Raw genomic sequence first — 23,499 nt, forward strand, 5'->3', positions numbered from 1 at the left:
CCCATTGACCATGATACAAGTGGATACACACTGAGGGATGATTTAAACTGACCCTAAATCTACCCCTAGAATGCAGTCTGGCCAATCATAGCGTAGCCTCAGCCAGCTCGGACCAGGGTCTGACATCTGTCCAGCTCTGCTCCAAAGACTCGTGCGATGGTTTCAGATGTTCATTTTCAGACTGGTGTTGTGGATTCAGAGTGAGTCCAGGGCCCTATTTCTCGTACCTGGCTCATTTACGGATGAGATTACACAAGTCAGGGTTTTCGGTTCCTCGAAGCAAGTTTGGCAAAATCACCATAGCAACACATCAACAATTTGAACCTGCTCCAGCACAGGCTTCAGTCTAGCTGGATAATCTGGCCACGCCCCCTGAAGAAATTGGCAGCTCACTTCCTCATTGATGAAGGAGCGATATTAGTTAGATTAACGTTTTATAGAGATAGAGTTCTTATGACGTGATGATGACCTTTGAGTTTATTTGCCTTTGTGCTGTTAGTAAATCATGTTTTCTGTGATCGATGCTTCCCCCTTTTGAAGTCAGACGGACACGCGCAACTATCCTGTGAACTGACGTCTGGCTCGAATTAACGAGATGGTTTGAGGGCGGATCAGCCTTTGAGAAACCGGGATAGCCTGATGTCAATCATCGTGTTAATTTAAGCTGGCTAATAAGACATTTGATCGACTTAGTTGAGCCGCGTACGAGAAATAGGGCCCTGGTTAAAGCATAGTGCAGGGATGTTTTTGTAGACCAACCCAGTAATGAGCATCTAATTGGTTCCCTCGACAAAGGCCAATGAGATTTTCTCGATTGGATTTTTTTTAAGCAATTTAATCTTCACAAATGAACACCACTTTTATAATCAAATGAGTGCGAGTACACAACGAGTTTGTACAGGTAGACTAGTCGACATGATGGCCCTTTTGAGAAAAGTGTAAATTTGCTAATTAATTTCCTAATTTTGAGACTCGTTCTTGCAGCACACTATAATGGTAGATGGACTGTACATCTCTTTTCTATACTTCTGACCACTCAAAGCTCTTTCACACCCATTCATTCACTGAAGGGAGGAGCTACCATGCAAGGTGCCACCTCCCCATCAGGAGTAACTAACATTCATTCACTGAAGGGAGGAGCTACCATGCAAGGTGCCACCTCCCCATCAGGAGTAACTAACATTCATTCACTGAAGGGAGGAGCTACCATGCAAGGTGCCACCTCCCCATCAGGAGTAACTAACATTCATTCACTGAAGGGAGGAGCTACCATGCAAGGTGCCACCTCCCCATCAGGAGTAACTAACATTCATTCACTGAAGGGAGGAGCTACCATGCAAGGTGCCACCTCCCCATCAGGAGTAACTAACATTCATTCACTGAAGGGAGGAGCTACCATGCAAGGTGCCACCTCCCCATCAGGAGTAACTAACATTCATTCACTGAAGGGAGGAGCTACCATGCAAGGTGCCACCTCCCCATCAGGACTAACTAACATTCATTCACTGAAGGGAGGAGCTACCATGCAAGGTGCCACCTCCCCATCAGGACTAACTAACATTCATTCACTGAAGGGAGGAGCTACCATGCAAGGTGCCACCTCCCCATCAGGACTAACTAACATTCATACACCGATGGCAGAGCATTTGGCCAAGTGTCTTTCCCAAGAACACATCGACATGGAATAGAGGAGCAGAGGATTGGACCACCGATCTTCTAATTGAGGGACAACCCGCTCTAACTTCTGAGGCACAAATGAATGAATTGTAACAGTGAATTAAGATCTGGCTTTACAGGAACAAAGTTATTCCTCTATTTCATTGACTTCTGTCTGGATCTCGACGTGATCTGTACGCTTTGGCTACTATATTCATCTTTTAAACCTCTTTTCACCACTCAATCAGTTTGACATCCTGGATATATCTTTCAAACACATATTGTAGACCCTTCTGTCCTCTCTTTGAAATTGCTTTTACATTGTTCCCAAATATTGATGACATTCCTTCAGGGAGTAAAGTTAGTGACAGTGTGGTCTCCACACTAATGTTAGCTCTGACAGCTTGATGGAGTAGCAGCAGGGGGTGGGTTTTAGTTAAGTGTCAATCAACTCAATTTACATTTCCTGAACTGTTTGTTTCTTTACAGGTAAAATGTTTCTTCTAGAGAACAATACCATAGACATCGGGGAGGTGGATGTGGGGAGACGAGCCATACAAGATGTCCCACCAGGTAAGGTTTACACACATGTATGTTATGAACAAAGTGTTAAGTTGCCAGTGTTTGAAGGACGCCAAGCTGAAACTAATGAAGTTTAACCCCCCAGCCTGCAATAGGTGTCCAGTCAACTGTATGATCGTTTTAGAGGCTGCAGGTTTTTGAATTGTATTGAGTCTTTTATTGTGTCTGCTCCATTTATATAGTCTGAATGTGTTAATTGAATATTGGGCTAAATGTGAACTACAATCCTCAAGATAGTTCACAATTTGGTATGGTTGGATATATTGGGCTGCACGGTGGTGTAGTGGCTAGCACTGTTGCCTCACAGCAAGAGGGCCGCGGGTTCGATTCCCGGTCGGAGCGGTCCTTCTGTGTGGAGTTTGCATGTTCTCCCCGTGGCAGCGTGGGTTCTCTCCGGGCTCTCCGGCTTCCTCCCACAGTCCAAAGACATGCTGCAGGTTAATTGATCTCTAAATGTCCCATAGGTGTGAATGTGAGAGTGAATGGTTGTATGTCCCTACATGTGCCCTCGATGGACTGGCGGCCTGTCCAGGGTGTCCCCTGCCTTCGCCCTATGTCAGCTGGGATAGGCTCCAGCGCCCCCGCGACCCTAATGAGGATAAGCGGTATTGAAAATGGATGGATGGATGGATGGATATATTGTTAACAAAACCATGAATTGCGATCATTAAAAAAGTAACGTTGAAATTAAGTAATGCTATTCTATAACACAACCATTCAGTTATTTCTTGACATTCAAAGCAAGTTGGAGGGTGAATATCGTTTTCTATCACACATGTTGTTAAATATTCACTTCTGATTAGCCAATTACAGCATTCTACAGTCTGTTATGTTTTTATGGCAGACAGCTGCTATGAATAACAGACCGTTGCTATGGATGCAGTTTAAACTATAGGGCTTTTTTTAGTTGGAAGCAATAAATGAACATTTTTAGATCAATATTTTGAGACAAATTATTGATTTCTTTAGTAAGTAGCCATCAGGGTCCTGCTCATCCTGTCGGGGTCCTTTCTGCAATAATGACCAGCTCGCCGTACATTATCCCTTACTTATTATGACCTTATCGTTTACATACTTTCTAAGCCTCTCTAAATATTAAGTGGTTTTGAAGATTAAATATTTAGCTGATTGCAACATAATTCATTCTAATGTTGTAAGCATGGGGCATACTGTATTTCTAAATAACTCTGAGTCAGTATACTGCATCATATGAGCAGTTTAAGGAGATGAATAATTAATGTCAACACAGCAGCAAAGAAATACAACCATGTTTTAGAAAGAACATTTAAATTGATAGTATAATGATGTTTTAATTGTGCTTGCGTTGTGCGTGAAGGGGTATCCATGATTTTTATATTGTATTGTTGTGTGAGCATATTGATTTATGTGGTATGCAGAGGGGATTTTCTGAACACGTATCAAGAAGTGTTTACATTTTAAAATCTAAAGCTGGTTTGTTACTGTTCTTTATTCAAGGTGTGTTTTGGAGGTCTCAGCTATACATTGACCAACCGCAGTTTTTGAAATTCAACATCTCCGTCCAGAAAGACGCTCTTGTTGGAGTGTATGGACGCAAAGGCCTGCCGCCCTCACACACGCAGGTTGGTTGCACAAACACATGCATGCACATCCAATTATGTGCTAATTACGCTACGCTTAAAATATTATGGTCTTGTTACCCCTCTACTGTCAGTTGTGGACGTTACAGAGACGACGTGTCAATGTACACTTATTACAGGCCTAGTGTCGTTTAAAAATAAACTTAATCAAAGTGTTGTACATACAGCATAAGAGCAAAAAAGAATATAATTCAATTCAATTCAGTTTATTTTGTATAGCCCAACATCACAAATTACAAACTCCCCTCAGAGGGCTTTACAATCTGTACACATAGACATCCCTGACCTTTGACCTCACATCGGATCAGGAAAAACTCCCCAAAAATAACCTTTGACAGGGAAAAAAGGGAAGAAACCTTCAGGAGAGCAACAGAGGAGGATCCCTCTCATGTGTACAGATGAACAGCGTTACAACACATTTAATGATATAACCATATGAAGAACAATATGATAAGGCAAAGATCCCAGAAGCTATGGCAGCACCTGAGTCCACTGCTAAATACAAACCCTGTGTTGAAGATAGGATTTGTGTCCCCAGGAATAAATCTTATCTCATGAGATCAGTCGCCACCATTATTTGGAGATCGCTGACATAGCGTTTAAAAAAGTCTGCCCTCAATCACCCAGAATCCTCTGGCCTTTCTACTTGGAACAAATACCATAAGTGATGAGAAAACTCTGCCTCCCAAAATGTCAAAACCATTAATCCCTTTTGCAACTTAGCAAGTATGTCTAGGTCAAGTGCTTTATGGATTCTTGGTTAATAATGAAGCAGATAAGCTTCTTACAAACCTAAACTACCCTTTGACTACACTTACATCTCTGTTTGATGAATCATGTCTTCTATCAAGGGACTAATCCACTTATCTGTAAAAGACAGCTTCATACAATGCCACCCCTATCACAGCTCAATGTTAGCACTTTAGATAATCGACAGTGCTGTGTGTGTGTGTGTGTGTGTGTGTGTGTGTGTGTGTGTGTGTGTGTGTGTGTGTGTGTGTGTGTGTGTGTGTGCGTCCTTGTCATACCCTTAATACATCTAAGTTCTCTTTTTTTATGGCTCCAGGCCGGCGTTATGTTTTCAGGTCGTCCGTCCATCTGCACCATTCTCATGAACTTGATATCTCTGGAACGCCTGGAAGGATTTTTTTCACAAGTCAAAGATTGAGGTCACTGTGACCTCTAGGCCGACCCCTTCTCATGAGATTTCTCAGGAACGCTAGAAGAGATTTGTTCAAATTAGGCACACGCTTGGACTCAAAGATGAACTGATAAGAATTTGGTGGTCAAGGGCCAAAGGTCACCGTGACCCAGGCCCGCGGTGGGTAATCGGGAGATTCGGGAGAGTTCCCGGTGGGCCGCTTCACTTCTGGGCCGGTCGCGAATTTTATTCGTTGACATTTGTCACGTTAGTTCATCTTCTCTTAAAGTGGGCGACACACGTTCCGCATTCTGACACCGCAGCTTCTGCATGGGTTGTACCATGCGAGGAAGTTCTCCCCTCCCAAATAGAGTTGGTTCGGTCCGTAGCCCGTCTTTTCCAAAAAGTTTTCTCTAGGCTACCGATAGCTGGGCCGGCCCGACCGCAGCGATACGCGTCAGGGAGGATGGACGGGAGGAAGAGGGCAGGAGGGGCTGAAAAAGCCAGGTTGAAAAAAAGGAAGGCATTGGAGGAGGATGCTGCCAAATGTGCCAAGCTTACTGGTTTATGTTCAAGAGGACAAACACAAGTGGCAACTGGTGAAGAGAGACAAAGGCCTAATGATTAGCAACGTAACTATTCGGCTAACGTTGTAGCCTTGATTAATAGCGTTGTAGCGTTGTCAACCTATTCCCAAGCAAAATATTAAATTGAAAAAATATTGGCCTTTTTATATCACCCAAAATATGGCGATCCATAGACTTTGCAAATATTATGCAAATATTGATATATAATATTGATATTGATATTGAAGTATGCAGTAATATGACTCTTAATTTTTCTTTGTAGCTTCAGAGCAGCAGATAAGACTATAAGAAGTATACTGTACTGTGAGTTGAACTGTAAACATTAGTTCAATATGCTTCTTTGTTGAAGAGTGGGATATGGTTCAAATGTTTTATTTATTTATTTCTGCTTTTGTTAATTTATCAACCTATCCTTGTGGAATAGTGGAATATTTTTTGTTAACTTCTCATCTTAAGTGGATTATTATTGTTGTATTTAACCGTTACATTATTTGTTGGACCATGGTATTAATTTAAAAAAACTACAGGATAGTAAGAGCTGAACTGTTGCTTCATTTATCCAATTTCCACTCCCATGGAACAAGTGGGCTGGTCTTGAGCCTGAAATTCCCGGGTTGAAAAGTGGCCCCACTCCGGCCCTGCCGTGACCTGGGAATTAATCTAAGTTTGTGATTAGAAGATACAAATATTATTTAAACAGAGACCAACTATCAACACGTAGACTGAATCAATTAACAATTATCATCCTTGTCATTTATGTCAAATTAAAATTGCTAACAGAAGGCCGTTCATTAAACCCCTTATCTAACACATCAGGAATTAAACTTTCTTATGTTAAATATTCTTGTACTGTTTGTGTATTTCTTGTCTTCCAGTACGACTTTGTGGAGCTACTGGACGGTAGTCGCCTTATTTCCAAAGACAAACGAGCGCTCAGTGACACGGACGCAGGACATGCACACCCAGCTGGTGCACATGAGGAGGAGTCTGGAGGAGGAGTCCGACGCACACGCTCAGTGAACGTGCACGAGGCTGGCTTCATCCAGTACCTGGACACAGGGATCTGGCATCTGGCTTTTTACAACGACGGACGCAACACAGAACAAGTCTCTTACAATACCATCATCATAGGTGAGAGAAAGCAGCATTTTGTAATAAAGGGAATACTGCACGTCTTGTGTATTGGTGAGTTACTGGTAGGAGGTGGAAGTGCACTTCTAAAGTACACATAACAACAACAACCATACAACATTAACACTTGCACCTGCATTATGGAACCTTGTCATTACAGGAATTCAGATCAAAACTACATCTTTTTATGATAACAAACTTCTTCCAACCTTAACATCGAACCTAATGGCTGGACAGACATCTTTGTTTACTAGTATTCGTATAAATGGTCATATCTAAGTGAGAGAAAAACAAACAAAAACAGTTTGATCACAGAACAAGAAAACATGAACAATTATACTAGATAAGTTAAATCAAATTATGATGTATTTGCGACCTTGTTAAAATGGCTAATTAAAGTAAGATCAGAGTGAAATAGTCAGGTGAAACAGAGGTATATAGTTATGTATCATCAGCCGGTACATGTAAAAAAAAGAAAGAACAGGACCTAGAATGCTTCCTCCAAGAACACCGTACTCAATGTTCAATGTCTGTCACACAAAGTCGCCTCAACTGAAAAATGATATCTGCCATGATCAATTGTATGGAATCAGTGCTACGGTGGGTCTGATAGACAGACTGGAATTTATTTAGTATATTATTAGTATTCAGATGATCATGAAGTATTGTATTTGTTAGTTATTGTTAGCAAATGCTAACGCTAACGGCATTTAGGTACAACGGAGAGCCAGCAATGGTGTGTGTGTGTGTGTGTGTGTGTGTGTGTGTGTGTGTGTGTGTGTGTGTGTGTGTGTGTGTGTGTGTGTGTGTATGTGTGTGTGTGTGTGTGCAAAAGAAAGAAAGAAAGGCAGCGGGGTTATTGGATGTTAGAATGTGTTGATTAGACTGACTGGCTGTAACTACGGCAACCACAGAGGGTCGATGTTGTGTGCATGTACAATATGTGTGTGTTATGTTTCAAGATGTACAGTTGCATTTCCAGCCTACCCAATTAACACCTTTAAACCACCTCTCTCTCTCTCTCTCTCTCGCTCTCTCAATCAGAGTCGATTATGGAGTGTCCTCAGAATTGTCATGGAAACGGAGATTGTCTCTCAGGAATATGCCACTGTTTCCCAGGGTTTCTGGGGCCTGACTGCTCTCGAGGTAAACAGACACACACAAATACAAATACTCTGTCACCCATAGAGAGGCAGTAATTGTTGGGAGAATATAATCAATTTTCATTCATGAACGTGGGCATAATCATTTTTAAAATTTTGCACACATTGAAAATGTGGGAGTTGATGGAGAACTTTGTAGTGTCTGACTTAACGAGTCTATAAGGCCAGCATGTCTAACTGATCCATGCACTGCGTGTGTTTGGTCCAGCTGCCTGCCCAGTGCTGTGCAGTGGCAATGGCCAGTACTCCCGTGGCCGCTGCCAGTGCTACAGCGGCTGGAAAGGCACTGAGTGCGACGTGCCAGCCAACCAGTGCATCGACATCCACTGTGGAGGACACGGCATCTGCATAATGGGCGCCTGCATCTGCAACACTGGTTATAAGGGCGACAATTGTGAGGAAGGTAAGACTATTTCCACCAAAAAGGTACATTAGTTACATATTCTGTTATTGGCCCTTGCTCTGGGACATTTTGACACTGCTCTGCATCGTTTTCCATCATTGACATTTGGTGAAGACATTACTACATAATTAAATGTCAACATAAATAATTGATTTACCGAACATTTATTGCTACCCATGATATTTATTTTAAAAATAGAAACAGCCATAGCATTTGTTGTAATAGAATAATAAGTAACTATCAGTTTCACTGGATAATTAAACTTCTGAAAACTTCTTAAATCTTTATCTTTAGATGTAAAGACGGCACTTGATTACTCCTTGTTTGGTGTCAGCGCACGTTGTTAGAGCTCCTGTGCCAGAATATCCCAATATGTTAGTTATCCATGCATATATGTCAAATGTCACTGCTCTGTGAAATATGAACATGGTGTCCATATCTGGGTTTGTAATTCACCTCATGTAATGATCTTTCCATGTATAGCATGTACTTGTCACAGGTACATGCTATGTTCTGTAGGTTTGCAATCTAATAATCCCACATGAAGTGCAGCTGCTGACTACCACATGGTTCAATTACGTTACTCTAATCTCTCTCTCGCACACACAAATACATGCATAGTTACTGACAAATTGCTAACAGGTAGTTGGCTAAAGTAGGCTATGAACTGGGCACTAATTTAATCTGAATCGATCAATACTAATCTACTATTCACTGGTTGGACACACACACACACACACACACACACACACACAGACAACAGAGTGGTTGACAGCATCTCCACACAGGGACACACTTTCACATCCAGTGTGTCCAAATGTAGACCCAAAGGTGTGCACACGCGGCATATATGTACACGCTCATTCAAAAATGCAAATACAAATCACAGGGGACGGAAACCAGATTAGTTTCAGATTAGTTAAATCCTCTTTCACACTAATCCTTTGTGAGTGAGTATAAAGAAGGAGAGAGTGAGAGAGACTTTTCCCTGAACAACGGAGCCTCTGTGTGTGTGTGTGTGTGTGTGTGTGTGTGTGTGTGTGTGTGTGTGTGTGTGTGTGTGTGTGTGTGTGTGTGTGTGTGTGTGTGTCTGTGAGTGCGTGTGTGTGTGCCTGCGTGTGTGTGTGTGTGTGTGAGTGAGTGTGTGCGTGTGTGTGTACGTGCGTGTGTGTGCCTGCGTGTGCGTATGTGTGTGCGTGTGTGTGTGTGTGTGTGTGTGTTTGTGTGTGTGTGTGCGTGTGTGCCATTTAGGATTTCCATGATGAAATATCATAGTCAAATAGTTTTAATGAGCGTCACTGTGTGAATGAGGGCGCAGGAGCCTGGAGGTGGCTGATGAGGAGCCGTCCTGTGAAGGAGGATGGGGTCCAGCTTCGAGTCCTTTCCTGACCGTCAGAACAATGAGCGCCTTTGTTTGACTGCAGTTCATATGCAGGCTCCCTGAAACAAATACAGGATGAAATGGTGGCTTTGGCAAGAGGATAGGTGGATACAGTGGCTACAATTCCCCGTCGGAAACACCTGTCTGACGGCATGTTCAAATGGAGAAAATATTCTAAATATATATAGGTGTCTAACAAAGGTTTGCTTTTTCAAACGTGAGACGTGCCTGCAGGTAATACTAACTATGGATGCATACAACTGCACTTTGAAATATCTGAACCGGCCCTTTAAGTGGTCTTGACAACAGTCCTCGATAAGTTTGATTCCCTAAAGTGTACAAAATGTAAATATGTGTTCACGACAATATTCACTCCCCCTCTTTATCTCTCTGTCTCCAGTGGACTGCATAGACCCCAGTTGTTCGGCCCATGGGGTGTGTATTCATGGGGAGTGTCACTGTCAGCTCGGATGGGGCGGAGCCAGCTGTGAGATCGCAAAGGCCATGTGTCCCGACCAGTGTTCGGGGCACGGCACCCACAACGCAGAGACCAGCACCTGTACCTGCGACCAGAACTGGACCGGGCCCGACTGCTCCTTAGGTGTGTGTCACGTTAAATGTCCCGTGCTGTGACAATCTGTCTGATCTTTCCCGCCTCATCACTTACACAATCCACAAAAAGAATAGACTTCATTTGCATGGCATTTGAATGGCAGCATCTCACCAAGCTTTACAGAGTTAATAAAGTGCTTTACGGAATCATTAAGAGAGGATAAAGACGAGCTCGATCTGCATCAAATTAAAACAAAAAAGCAATTACAGAGCAGAACATAATTAAGATAACAGTGTTAGAGATGTGAGCCCCTAGGAACAGGCGAAAAAATGGTATCCATAGTCTGTAAAACAACCAGCAAGGCATGAGGTGAATAAGACAGTCAATTATGCATAACCAGTAAACCAGAAATTCTGAGGAGTGATTTCACGCATTAGTTTTACAGGTAGTGTACTCTTCTGCAGCTCGGCTACCATGACATGTTCACCTTTAGAGGTTAGCCAGGAGTTTGAAAGAGCCAGCAGAACCTTGCTTGAGGATATCACTCTTGGACTTGTGAGGAGGAGCAAGGTCAGTGGCAGAGCTGGAGGCTAAACTGCATTAAGACCAGTGAAATCAGCAGCATCTCCAAATCAATTCTTTGGCGGCCAATGAAGAGAAACTAGAACAGAAGAGTGATGGTGTGAAGATGACTTGCGGTGTGTTTAGGAGGACACCCTGCAGCTGTGGGTTGCAGTAGCTGCAAATAAAAGAGCCGTCTCTTGACAGCGGAAGGAGTCAGAGTACAACAATCTGGGCGATGTGAAAAAGTAGCACGGATAGATTTTCATGGTTTTTGTGGATAAGTAAGTAAGATCAAACATGACACATGTTGACACTGAGAGAGTTGAGAAACAAAAAGACACCATAAAGTGTTATACTATGCTACCAATGCAAAACCCTTTTCATTCACCCTTCTCTTTTAAATATCCGTCATATACAACTGGAAATAAAAAAAAAGTGCTTTGTTGTTGGAAACATAATAGCACCTGAATTACATTTCTTTAAATAGGAAACAATTATATTTAATGTTACTTGCAAAACATTGACTTTCAAAATGTGTTATTTCTCCTACAATATCTGCGTCTGGCAACTCAAGCAATGAGAATGATTATGATCATATTTAGGAATTTTTTGGTTTTGAAAAGATTGTGGTATTTAAAAAGCCAATCCTGACACTTTTTACAATATTGAACCAAAACCACAATTTTTCCCTAACCTTAGCCTAAGAGTTGTATTTGTCTACATGTACAGTAACTACATGTGGGTCTCAATGTCTCAATGCTGTCATTTGTAAACCCATCCACCCAACAGCCATTCATTTCTTCCTAAATATATTAGGCGAAGGAGAGGGTTGAATTTTAAAGACAAGTCCTTCAATTGTAATTGACAGGACAGGTTTTATTACTATAAATATTATTGTTATTTCTGTCTTGGCTCCTGACAGACACGAGTCACAGTGTACATACCCAGAAGAGGTCACTTGTTAGCAAATTGTTAACTTAAATTATTAAAGAGAGGGAGAGAGAGGCAAAGAGAGAAGGGGGGGGGGGGGGAGACAGACAGAGAGAAAGCGAGAGAGAGAGCAAAAGAGAGATAGAGGATGAGACACAGAGAGAGAGAGAGAGAGAGAGAGAGAGAGAGGGAAAGAGAGAGAGAGATGATGCAGACTTAGAGGTGAGATAGTAAAAGCTGTCAGAGGAATGCAGATCAGTAACAGATGGCTTGACATAAAAACAAAGACGAGAGGAAAAGAGAAGTGTGAGTCCACGTCCTCACTTCTGTTTGTGTGGCCGTCGGCTGCATCGTCTTGTTAGAACCATTAAACACACCTCCAATTAAGTGCTGTCGCTTTGGGAAACACACACAAATTAATTACAAACACACATACACACAAGTATATCATTGGTTCTCGCATGTTTCTGACCTTTGAACACACTTACAACACAGATCGGTAAAAAACAGACAAATACCAGGATGTATATTTCACATAATTCATATTAACAGTATTTTTGATGATAATTCTTAAGTGCCTTAAACCACATTTGCTAAAAATACATTATTGATGTGCCACGAACAAATAAATAGAGTATCAAGTATAAAAGCAGTCGGCATTGTGATTCCATGTATTAATATCTCTTTTTGTGTCTCCAACAGAGGTGTGTGAGGTGGACTGTGGCAGCCACGGCGTCTGCTACGGTGGCGTGTGTCGATGTGAGGAGGGCTGGACCGGAACGCTATGTGGCCAGAAGGCCTGCCACCCTCTGTGCAGCAAGAACGGAGTGTGTAAGGACGGGAAGTGTGAGTGTGACCAGGGATGGACAGGGGAGCACTGCAATATTGGTGAGTGGATGACATGCCACACACGCACACACACACACACACACACACTACAGGAAAAAGTGTACGAAGGGAACGTGAAGACGTGACTAAGAGGTTACTCAGGATGCACAAAAATAAAGAAAAAAAGAAATACACACAATGTGCAGATAGGAGGGTTTCCCCACTTTTCCTGGATCATTTTGCTGGTAGCCATTGATATATGTGCTCTGTGAAAAGACAGTAAAGTTCTACAATAACGTTGCTTGACTTCATGACTTACTTACTTAGTAGGACACAATGAAACACAGCCTGAGAAGAGTTGGTGGGTAGGCGGGTCTCTTTTCTTCACGGCTGCTGCCATGGTGAGATTAGTGGGAACTGTTGCTGCTAATTATACGAATGTCCATTTTTGTGTTGTTATCGTTGGCGTTCAATAAAACCGGCGCTGCGATGGTGCCACTTGTGTAAATGAGATCCAGGCTTGAGTCAAAGCTGAATCGTCCAAGTCAGTCATGGTTGGCCATCTCGATGGGAAATGATGTTATCATCAACTCCTTTGTATCACCTGGGCCCAACACTGATTATTTTATTACAAGTCAAGTCACTGCTAGCGCTTGTAAGAACATTCCTATCCTTGTTTATAATAATCAATAGTTTCTAGGAATGAGTGCCTGTATCCAGGTTACTGGACTACAATTGAGATGAATTCATTGTGATTGTAATAAAGAATAACATTGACATGCATTTGGAGTGTGTCAGTTTTCCCCATATTCACTCTCTTCGTAGCTCTGTTTAGTCTTCACTAACTTCTGAGAAGAATATCTGACTCTTGAAGCTCAAACGCACTGAAAGAGAATTGTATGCTCCTTTGTGGGCTGCAGGCATCCGATTTGAAATGCCAACGCGACAAAACCAGCAGTATTTTAGGAGTATTTTGAATGTTATAATACCCCTTCATTTTTTACGGTCCTGATTTAAAACTATAAAGTTGATATAAGATTACATTATTGATATGATGAATACTACTAAACTCTGACTGGATAATGTGAAATAGACGTCACATGATCCGCTGGAAGACTTCTTTTACCTCATGAACAATCTTTGGCTGAAGACAGACACCTTCCTGCAGAGGACATACAAACCCGACAGCAACCACATTTATTTTGGTGTGGAGCTAGCTTTGGTAGCTGTGTCCTCATCTGATGCACACAAATGGAGTAGCAGTTTGGCTCGCCTCATAGCGCTTTTGGTGCGTGTTTGGCGATTCAAAACAATAGTTGTACTTCAAAACATGTGCGTCCTATGCTTTCAGTGCGTTTGGGGCATTAAGTCCCTGACCAATCCACCATCAGCCAGTGTTGGGCCGACGGTGAGCGCCTGTGGCCCTTGTTTCTGCCCTGTGCCCCACACCATTGGAACAGAAAGCTCTTTGTCATCTTCATCTCATCTGATCATCCCAATACGCAAACATGTTCACAATGACAGCCATCTGCCATGAAGCTTAGTGGTGAGGGATAGTGGTGTGAAAATGCTTTATGTATGAATTATTATAAGGGCTTGTCCATCAGCAAACACAGAGCACTGCCACCTGTTGGTAAGCAGAGTTATTGTCTCTAGTTGGCCGTGGGCTGTAGTATGTGCAGTGTGTTCAAGTGAAACCTTTTCGTTAGTCTGTCTGCTGTCTGCTGCTGAAAGTGTACAGTGGGATTTTCAGAGCTGCAATAAAAGGAGATTGTTTTTGTGAGTTGATACCTTTCACTTGATCATATTGAAATAGATTTTGCACATAAAAGATTTTTACAGAATAATGAAAAAAGGGTTCGGAATAGTTATACAATAACATTGATCTAGATCGATATATTGATTAAATTATCAACGATCATCCATGCAAAGTGAAAAAATAGTGATATCATCATATACTGTATAAGATATGCTTTTATGTTGAAATTCCCCTGGCACATCTATGTTACCATTTGCGTCCAAGTGCACCTCCCTCCTAAAGAGCCCAGTATTAAATTGACAAATTATCGGTGTTGCTTTTTGGGAGTTGAAATGTAACTGATCATCTCATGTCGATTCCAGGCCCCTGCATTGAATAATAATAATCACTTTATTTATATATATATCTTTGAGATTACAAAGGGCTTCGACTGACAAAGCAGCAAAAGCAAGGCAATAAAACAAGAGAAAGCTCAACAGTGAGGCCCAACAAAGCAAGAAAGATAAGAGTTTAATCCTGACAGTAGATGAAAAAATCAAACCAATTGATACGATACCAATAAACTAAGAAATCAAATAAATAAGATCAAATATACACAAACATATTATTTTGCTTGGTATCTACAGTATCGACATTGCGTTTTAAAGTAAGCATCCATGAGTTGTGAAACCCCATCCTGTTGTGTGGTTGAAACAGAGGAGCAGCTTCAGCTCCCACCAAGCCTTCTCTTGCTGTCCAACAGCTTCCGTTTGCCTGGGAACGAGTTGCAAGCAGCAGTGAGATGAGGGGAATCCATTTGGAAGGCTGGGCCAACAGCATCGCATGGCTGGGGAGAGGATTCATACTTCCTCTGTCCTCTAGTCTCCAAGCATCACCAGCATGGAAATATCCCATTTAACATCATTTTTGTAAAGACAGATCAGTTCCACATTTAAGAAGAAACTAACAGAAACAAAAGTCAGCCTGACTTTGGACCCTGAAAATTCACTTCTCAGAATATGATATTCTGTTTTCACCTGTCTGTCTCACTTTATCTTTCTCTCTTTGCATCTGATTACATTTCTACCTCTGACTGTTTTCTTCATCGATCCTCTCGGGATCAGCTGCCCTCAGTGATTGTGATACTGGATACTAGATATGTTTGACTGTTCTACTGCTTGTGTGTCTGGATTTCCTATCGATCTCTTTACTTCCTTTGTTTTTGTCCTTTCTTCTCAAGCTCACAATCCGGACATTAGAGTAAAAGGTACTGTGCTCTTTTCTCTTCTTCTCCTCATCACCAGCTTTTTCTCATCATCCCTTCTTCTTTGGCTTCTCTCTTCGTGTTCTGTGGCTGCGTCAGTGCTTATTTTGTTTACTTACAGATTCAGACTTTTTTGTTTTGAATATCTTGAATGTATTATGTTTTTTACCCTCCTCTATCATTTTGCCAGCTCTGATAACATGTACTTTTACTGTTGCTCTCAACATTTCAGGATTTTAATAATGTCCTGAGCAAAATGCACATTGGCTTTACATTATTTTGCATACTGGATTGCACAGTTTAATTAATTAATTAATTACTTTCCAGCTTTGTTTTGAGATAATTGATTCATCTTTGTATGTTGTCCACTGGTTCCTCAGAAGTAGCTTGACTTTTTTAATTTTCCAATTCTGGGACTCCCTCGACAACAAATTCTGAAGTCGTTCATCCTCATCAATTTCTTCAACATATTAGCAGTTATTTTTATTAACTGGTCTTTTTAGGGGCGCACTGATCCAATATAGTTGTCAAACTTTGAGGCAGTCCCTAAAGTATTGAGTTATGTTGACCTCCAACATGAGGTTTCTGGCTTTTTATCATTCTATTATGAATTGGTTGTACAATGATGACTTATATTTTAAGTTGATGTACTGTACAGCTGCAGTGAACATCTATAAACAATGTAGCGATCCAGTTTATGTCATGTTGAAGGGTCACAAAAAAGGGAAAAATGAAGCACAAACCAGAACTGTTTCCAAAAACAAAACCATTGAAAAGAAAAAATATCTGCAATAGCAGCTCTGGATGGTCAAGACATACACTCTCAGTAAAAGACCATATAATATTACAAGTTTCTGAGACCGTGAAATCCTGCTCAGCTTGAGGCTTAGGTTTCATGTTCCCTGTCTGTGTCCCCAGACTGGCACAGTCGACTTTTGTGCTAAAGACAGTCATACGTCAGACAGGACATTTGTGTAATTATTTAAGTAAGTAAGCATTTGCACAGTTGCAAAGTAAATGGCTATTTCACTGTGACAGTGTTACATCGATTTAGCTCATTTAAGCCTTATTTCTGTGCAACATGGGACTATTCTAGATAATGGGCTTTATAATACTTGCTATGGGGCAATGGAAAATATACATTTTGGATTATCAGGTGGCCCACATCATGTACTGAATCTTACAGTTGCAGTCATTTCAGTTGGCCAAAGTTATTTATCACTGTAATTGCAAGACTTATTCAAATTGTGTTATTGCATCGTATTGCATCCTGTTCATATATGGTATCAATTTGGATACAGTGATTGAGCCAGGATTTTAGAAACACTGACATCATGAGTCCAGATGACTTCCACCCGCCTCAGTACAATACCGCATCATCTGACAATTCGTTTGTATTGGAGTATTCTACAAACGATTATGTTTCAAATTTCTGTGTACAGGATGGTTAAGATGTTTGCATTTGTGGTGAATAAACCTTAGTTCGGGATCGGCAAATAATACACTTGGTTCAGGTCAGGGAAAAATTGTTAACTTTAATTTTTGGTCTGTATCAGAATGTTAAGTCCAGTCTCCTGCATGAAGGTCAGGTGAACTACACAACCCTTCAATTTCCCAACAATACGGTCTAATGTTGTTTCACAGACTGCCAGAAGTTAACGTTTGGTGAGGAAGTAATACGTCATTTACTTTGTAGGTATTAATTTAACAAAAATAGTCAAATTTCAAATTAAAAAAATACTAGAAATAGCTCATACAATGAATACAATTATTTTAGATTGTAGAATGTTACTACTCCAGGTTGTGGTCAATGGTAGCTACAATTAATATATGTCACGCTCCAAAAATGATTGCTCCTACGCTTCCCGTAATGCAACTCAAAAGCTCTTTTTGCTCTCTAATTTTGATTCAATCACCACGTCTTTAAAGCTCCCTTCAAACATTTAGAGTTATCCATTTTTCTTGGAGTCAGCATCTAGTGGTAATCAGAGGAACTGCAGGTTAGGACACGTGAGCTGCTGTGGTTATGGCTTCATCCAGCTTCTACTCAACTTTTCTTCAAAATGTAAACTACATTTAACAGCATATCAATGTAACAATTTGTGTTACAGCAATTGTATGATTTTCCACCCAGATGCTTTTGTATTCACTGAAAGCTGATAGAACACCATTAGGGCAGAAGTTGTTGTTTGAGAGTCTTCTTTTGGATATTACTTGTTTTTACTTTAAATGTGTTATGCTGCCTTTTGTCTTTCTTCCCTCTTCTGTGGTCTAAATGTGAATGAAGACAGGTTTGAGTGAAGGGATCATTTTGACTCTGTTGAGGTTCTACTGCTGTGTCTCTCTCTGTGTTACTGCACTCCCGTGATCCCAACTCTTTCTTCCTTTCCTCCTCTCCCTTTGGCTGCCATTTCCATCTGTCCATCACAGAGAGTATATTTGGCAGTGCTGCTTTTGTTTCGATTTACTTTCTTTCCCTAATTTTCCTCCCTCTCTCCCTCGTGCCCTCTCCTTTTCTCAGGATATAAAGGTAATTCATGCCAAAGACTCAATGAAGGCCTTACTGTACCAGAACACCACCACTCTGCTTTGTTAACTTCCTTTGATTATGATTTATACCATTTCATTTCTTTTTCTCTTTCAGTCTTTATAAACACACGGCATACCTGTTTTTTCTATTTTCTTATGGTTACAGTTTATATTTCAGCTTTCTTTTGATCAATCTTGTTTGTTTTTCTGCCACATCATTAATGTCTCTGATTTTCACACAAGCTGAACACACAAGCTTCATACAAAATGGAAATGCGCACACACATACACAAGCAGACACAAACACAAGGTGTGTGATTCCTGTTTTGTCTTGCATCCACAAGCCTGATATATGTATGTGTGAATTCAGCCAGCTGCGGTTCCTCTGTCCTCCATCTATCTCATCCTCACTGTCCTGTCTCTCTCTATCTGTCTCTCCCTTTCTCCACCTCACCTTCCATCTTTACCTCCATCCCTTGTTCTGTCTGTCCAGCTGGGCGTGGCTTGGTTCTGATTCTCACCTCTAATTAATCTGATTGCCAGCCTCACTGTCTTTTCTATGATTGAGGAATGTCCAACAGAGGCATAAAGTATAGCCTTTGGAGGCATGCAGTCCAAACCACCCTGTCCTCCCTATACTTTGTGCGCTGTGTATCTGTCTACTTGTTGTGCTTTCACATGGATTTTAACATGTGATGTTGTTGTTTTTTTCACTGACAAGTCCAAAGGAATCCATATTTCCAGATCAAAAAATAGAGAAGCTGCTGTCTTTGTCAACTGGCTGGGTGTCAAACTCCACTCAGATTTGGTTAAACTTCACTTGGAAAGATAATCTTTCAAATCTCCAACATCCTCAGAATGTTTCGATTTCAACTTTGATTTCTTTTTGTTTATATGCCCTTTTTTCATCATCATTTTATGCAACAATAACACCTTCTTTCTTTGTTTACAGATGAGAAAAAAAACATTATTATTAATTTATTTCTGATTGAAGCCATGCAGCGCACAGTAGCCATTTTGGCTGTAGGCAATCTTAGTGGTTCATGTGAAACTACAACTTCAGTGCATTTCACCGAAGGCTGACTGTTTGTCTGTCTGTCAGTCTGTGTCCCTCACATGTGGGTTAATGTATTTATCTGTCTTATTTGTCAATCGATCTGTCTTTCAGTCTGTCATTCCATTTGTTGGAGAAAGGCTCATCACACAGGGCCAAATGCCTTTATACACATCAGGCTTTAACCAATATGAGTCTTTGATGTCTTTTGAACGTATTTTTGGAATGAAGCTAGCATTCTGTGTTGACATGAAATATGTTTGAATTAAAAAAAGAAAGAATTGAGTATTTCCTTGAGAAGTCTTGTGAGATGAGTGAAGCTTCTGAAACAGCATTCAGATCTTTAGACTGGGGCAGGATGTTTAAAATGTTGTATTCTGAGGTGTTATCCCAAAGGCATCGACAGGGGGCTATATTTATGGGGTTCCAGTGGCAGCTGATATCCGGGCCAAGACTTCCTCTTCTGTGAGCTGCTCGTTGTTTACAGTCTGATTAGCATCTTGAGAAGCGAGACAGTCGTTGAGAGACGACGTGTACGACAGGATTGTTCCACAAGTAGCCCTTACAAGCTAATTCTAAACCATTAAACAATTCAATCTTTGTCAGTAGACAGCCGGTGGGTTACCACATTTCTTCTCAGCCAATGCATTCCCCCTCTTTTGCTCTACACAAAGACTGTTAACCTGCATTCAAAGTTCACTCAAATGTGATTGGTCAATAGTACTCGGACTACAAACAGAAACCAGAAGACTTAAGATAGCAAACTCTTAAACCGTTTACTACAATCTTGACATTCAATTAAATTCAATTCAGTTTATTTTGTATAGCCCAAAATCACAAATTACAAATTATCCTCAGAGGGCTTTACAATCTGTACACATACGACATCCCTGACCTTTGACCTCACATCGGATCAGGAAAAACTCCCCCCAAAAAAGGGAAGAACCCTTCAGGAGAGCAACAGAGGAGGATCCCTCTCCCCGGATGGACAGAAGCAATAGATGTCATGTGACCAGAATGAACAGTGTTACAAAGTTTAATGTATGACAGAAATTATGAATAATGAGTAATAGGCATGGACCACGATCCAGATTTCCACAATTCCTTGAAACAGAAGGAGGAAGAGAGGAGAGGGGGGGGCACCAGCAGGGCCATGGCAGGAGTCAGGGCCACGGAGGCAGGAGGCAGGGCCACGGAGGCAGGAGGCAGGGCCACGGAGGCAGGAGGCAGGGCCACGAGGCAGGATGCATCGCGAAAGTGGCCGGACCGATGAGGCCAGGCCCTTGAGGCAGGAGTGCACAAAGAAGGAGGAAGAGCCATTGGGGAGGAAGCCAGGCCAGACCAGAGGCTGGTTTCAGGAAGCAGGGGCAAGGAGGAAGGGGGGCAGGAACCAGGACCAGCTTCAGAAACAGCCAGGTCCAATGTACCCTATGAGGCGAGAAGGCACAAAGTAGCGTTAGTAATGTGCAATGAAGAGACGTAAATTTGAAGAGATGTAAATTTATCAAAAACTAAGCGTGATTCTTCCAGATTGGTGGAACGCCATATACTTTCGAGCTTTCGTGAAGTTTGCTTTAGTTTAATCCACACAGTCACATACCACTGACATAATAGGTTGTATTTTGCTGGCACAGACTTGAATGCATATAGCCAGTATACATTCACAGTGCTACTGTTAACAAAATTACAGAGACAGTAGCAGGTTTTGTTTCCACATGGTAATAATGATGATATTGTGATGAAGCTGTTACACTGGTCTAAAGAGTTGGGCATTGTTCTTAGAATAGTCTATCTAAAGTAACAATAGCCATTTTACATCTTGATGCCTTTCAAGTTGAGATGTGTTCGGACACAAAGCAAAGCAAACTTTTTGCCCGGCGTCATTCGTGCAAATTGATGGTTGAACCGCTTGAGTTTGTTTTTCCCGAACAGCCAGTGAACCGAGGCTACAGATTTAGATGTTGGATAGCTAGCAACGGACACAGCAACCGTGCCTGTTTTTCTTTAGCTCAGCCTGTGACTGAACCATAGACTGAATATAAGAAGTGGACATTGTCGTCATGACGCCACTCATTGGTTTGTGGCGTCACTGTCTTGTGAAGCCTCAAGTTCGGCAATTCGACCGTTGTCGCTTTGGATTCCGGACGTTGTCGTCTTGCAACCAGTGAATGGAAGTGACCATATCAGGACTGCGGGATACACCATGCACGGCTCTGGTAGAATTATGTCAATCACAGAAGACCCACTTGTAAAATAGAAATGGTGTTCCGTCACAGTAAAGGACACCCCTTTCAACTTTCCATGGTAGCAATCTTTGACAGGAACCAGTTTTTATAGATTTTTTTCAAAATAGATTTGTTTTTGGGATTGCTTTACTAATGCACACATAATTAAAAACGCTGTAAGAAAATGTTCTTCGTTGTCCTTGGTACAATTGACCAGGACAAACAATATTCCCTTCAACAGACCCTTACCAACAACAATAATACATGGCTAAGGTGATACATGTGTTAAGGTTTCTCTAATGCTGACATTTCTAAAGAATGAATTGCTTCTATGCACAGTGGTACTAGGCAGCTGCACTGCATAGAAGTGATCCCCGTCAAAGACAGTCTTTTATTTCAACACAAATTTGACAAATCACCCCTACTTAAAAATTGTACCTCTTTGGGAAATTGATGAATTTATACGCTTCTCCTTTTCTTTCTTTTAAGCCAAAGTATGTGTGAGTCATTTCTGGAACACACAGTTAGTTTCTTTTTCTTTTTGTTAGATGTGTAAACTGAGAAATACTTCAGTGTGGTGTCAGAGGAGTTCATGAACCTTGCCTCATGCCTTATGAGGCTGCCAGCTCTTTATTTTCCTGTTAAGGTCTCAGTGCTGTTTCAGAGATTTCTCCAAGGTGAGAAGGAATCACTGAATATGTTCCGATGTGACAAATGCTGGTTAATTTCATACATCAGAGCTCCAGTACAAAACTATCCTCACATACCTTCAAAAACGTATATTAGTTGAAGCCTATTTTCCACCCTGATGGCCATCCGTGAACATCCGTCCCACTCTCTAACTTTTCTAACCGAGACTTTGTCTCCTCTGCCCAGAGGGTTGTCCAGGTCTCTGCAACAACAACGGACGGTGCACTCTGGAGGCCAGCGGCTGGCACTGCATCTGCCAATCAGGATGGAGAGGGGCGGGATGTCACGTGGCCATGGAAACCCTCTGTACCGACGGCAAGGACAACGAAGGAGGTATATTTGTGTCCATTCATTTCCTGAATGAACTAATGTTAACGCTATTCATTCCCAGCAAGTCAACACTTCCCCAGATCCTTTTTTTATTTATAAGTTCATTCACACTCGTTTTGATGATATATTTAAATTGAATATATTTGTACTGTTGTTAATATGACATTACATTTGATGAAGAGCCTGTTTGCTTTATGACTTTGTTGTGTAGGACTTGAAGCTCAAAGTCTAGGACTTGGCACCTGACCTTGATTTGGACTTGAGGGCAAAGACTTGAGACTTATTTGTGACTTATAGACTTGGTCCCACTTCTGGTATCTAGTCGATGTTAGCCTGTGTAAGATGTTATAGCAAGCAGGAGAGCACCTACCGGTATCATGTCTCTACTGTTGATTATCTATAAGGAATGAAACACATACATCTAAATGATTAGGTGGCAAATCTGCCACCTGCTGAGAGCAGCACATGAATTGTAGTGTACCTGTAGTGGGTGTCCACTTACTGTACGTACAAACTGCAGCTCCTCAGCTGCCCGAGGAATGCAGAACATGTAGTATCAACCTCCATGCAGTGGGGTGGACAGACTGCTAAACACCAATCGGGACTGGCTCTTTGGCTCTTTAATGTATAGTAAATTAGCTGTAGTGTTCAAAAGGCACCTGTACATGTTTCAAAAAGAAGCTGTAGAGAAAAGGAAAGTTCTGAAATCAGAAGCATGGATAAAACTCTGCTGTCGTAAATCCTTGGAGGAATACTAGAACCTTGGAATTGAAAAGGTTCCATCTCTTCTCCAATTAAAGAAGCTAGCAGCACTAGCTCCAAAAGTCGCTAAATGTAATGATAACCAGATAACCACAACCCATGAAACAGAAGGAGAAAGAGACAAGATGTTAACAAAAAAAGCTGTTCCGTATTTTGTTATATGGTGAGCTTTAAGATGAGACAGAGATTTGTGGTGTTCATCTTAAATCCTGATGTGTTTATCCCAAAGCTTACACATACCTTTCCATGGGAAATAAACTGAATTTAGCATTGCATTGTTATTATTGTTATCGTGGCCAACCAATATCTTCTTGCTCGACGATCTTAGCATATCATTCCACATTTAGATACCAGATTTTTTTGTTTGAG

The 23,499-nt window shown here is 41.4% G+C and overlaps 1 protein-coding gene across 1 annotated transcript in view; it reads left to right on the plus strand.

Moving 5' to 3' along the window:
• The first annotated feature begins 2,108 nt into the window (after positions 1–2,108).
• The window catches only part of tenm3 (teneurin transmembrane protein 3), a 97,440-nt gene continuing 76,049 nt past the window's right edge, over positions 2,109–23,499 (plus strand). The window contains exons 1-8 of the mRNA XM_034529321.1: positions 2,109–2,229; positions 3,715–3,839; positions 6,461–6,716; positions 7,761–7,862; positions 8,088–8,282; positions 10,064–10,264; positions 12,413–12,598; positions 22,225–22,371. Of these exons, the coding sequence (XP_034385212.1) occupies positions 2,151–2,229; positions 3,715–3,839; positions 6,461–6,716; positions 7,761–7,862; positions 8,088–8,282; positions 10,064–10,264; positions 12,413–12,598; positions 22,225–22,371 (1,291 nt within the window). The 5' untranslated portion in view covers positions 2,109–2,150. The remainder of the gene's footprint in view (positions 2,230–3,714; positions 3,840–6,460; positions 6,717–7,760; positions 7,863–8,087; positions 8,283–10,063; positions 10,265–12,412; positions 12,599–22,224; positions 22,372–23,499) is intronic.

This window comes from Cyclopterus lumpus, chromosome 1 (assembly GCF_009769545.1).
Source record: "Cyclopterus lumpus isolate fCycLum1 chromosome 1, fCycLum1.pri, whole genome shotgun sequence".
Taxonomy (NCBI): Eukaryota; Metazoa; Chordata; class Actinopteri; order Perciformes; family Cyclopteridae; genus Cyclopterus; species Cyclopterus lumpus.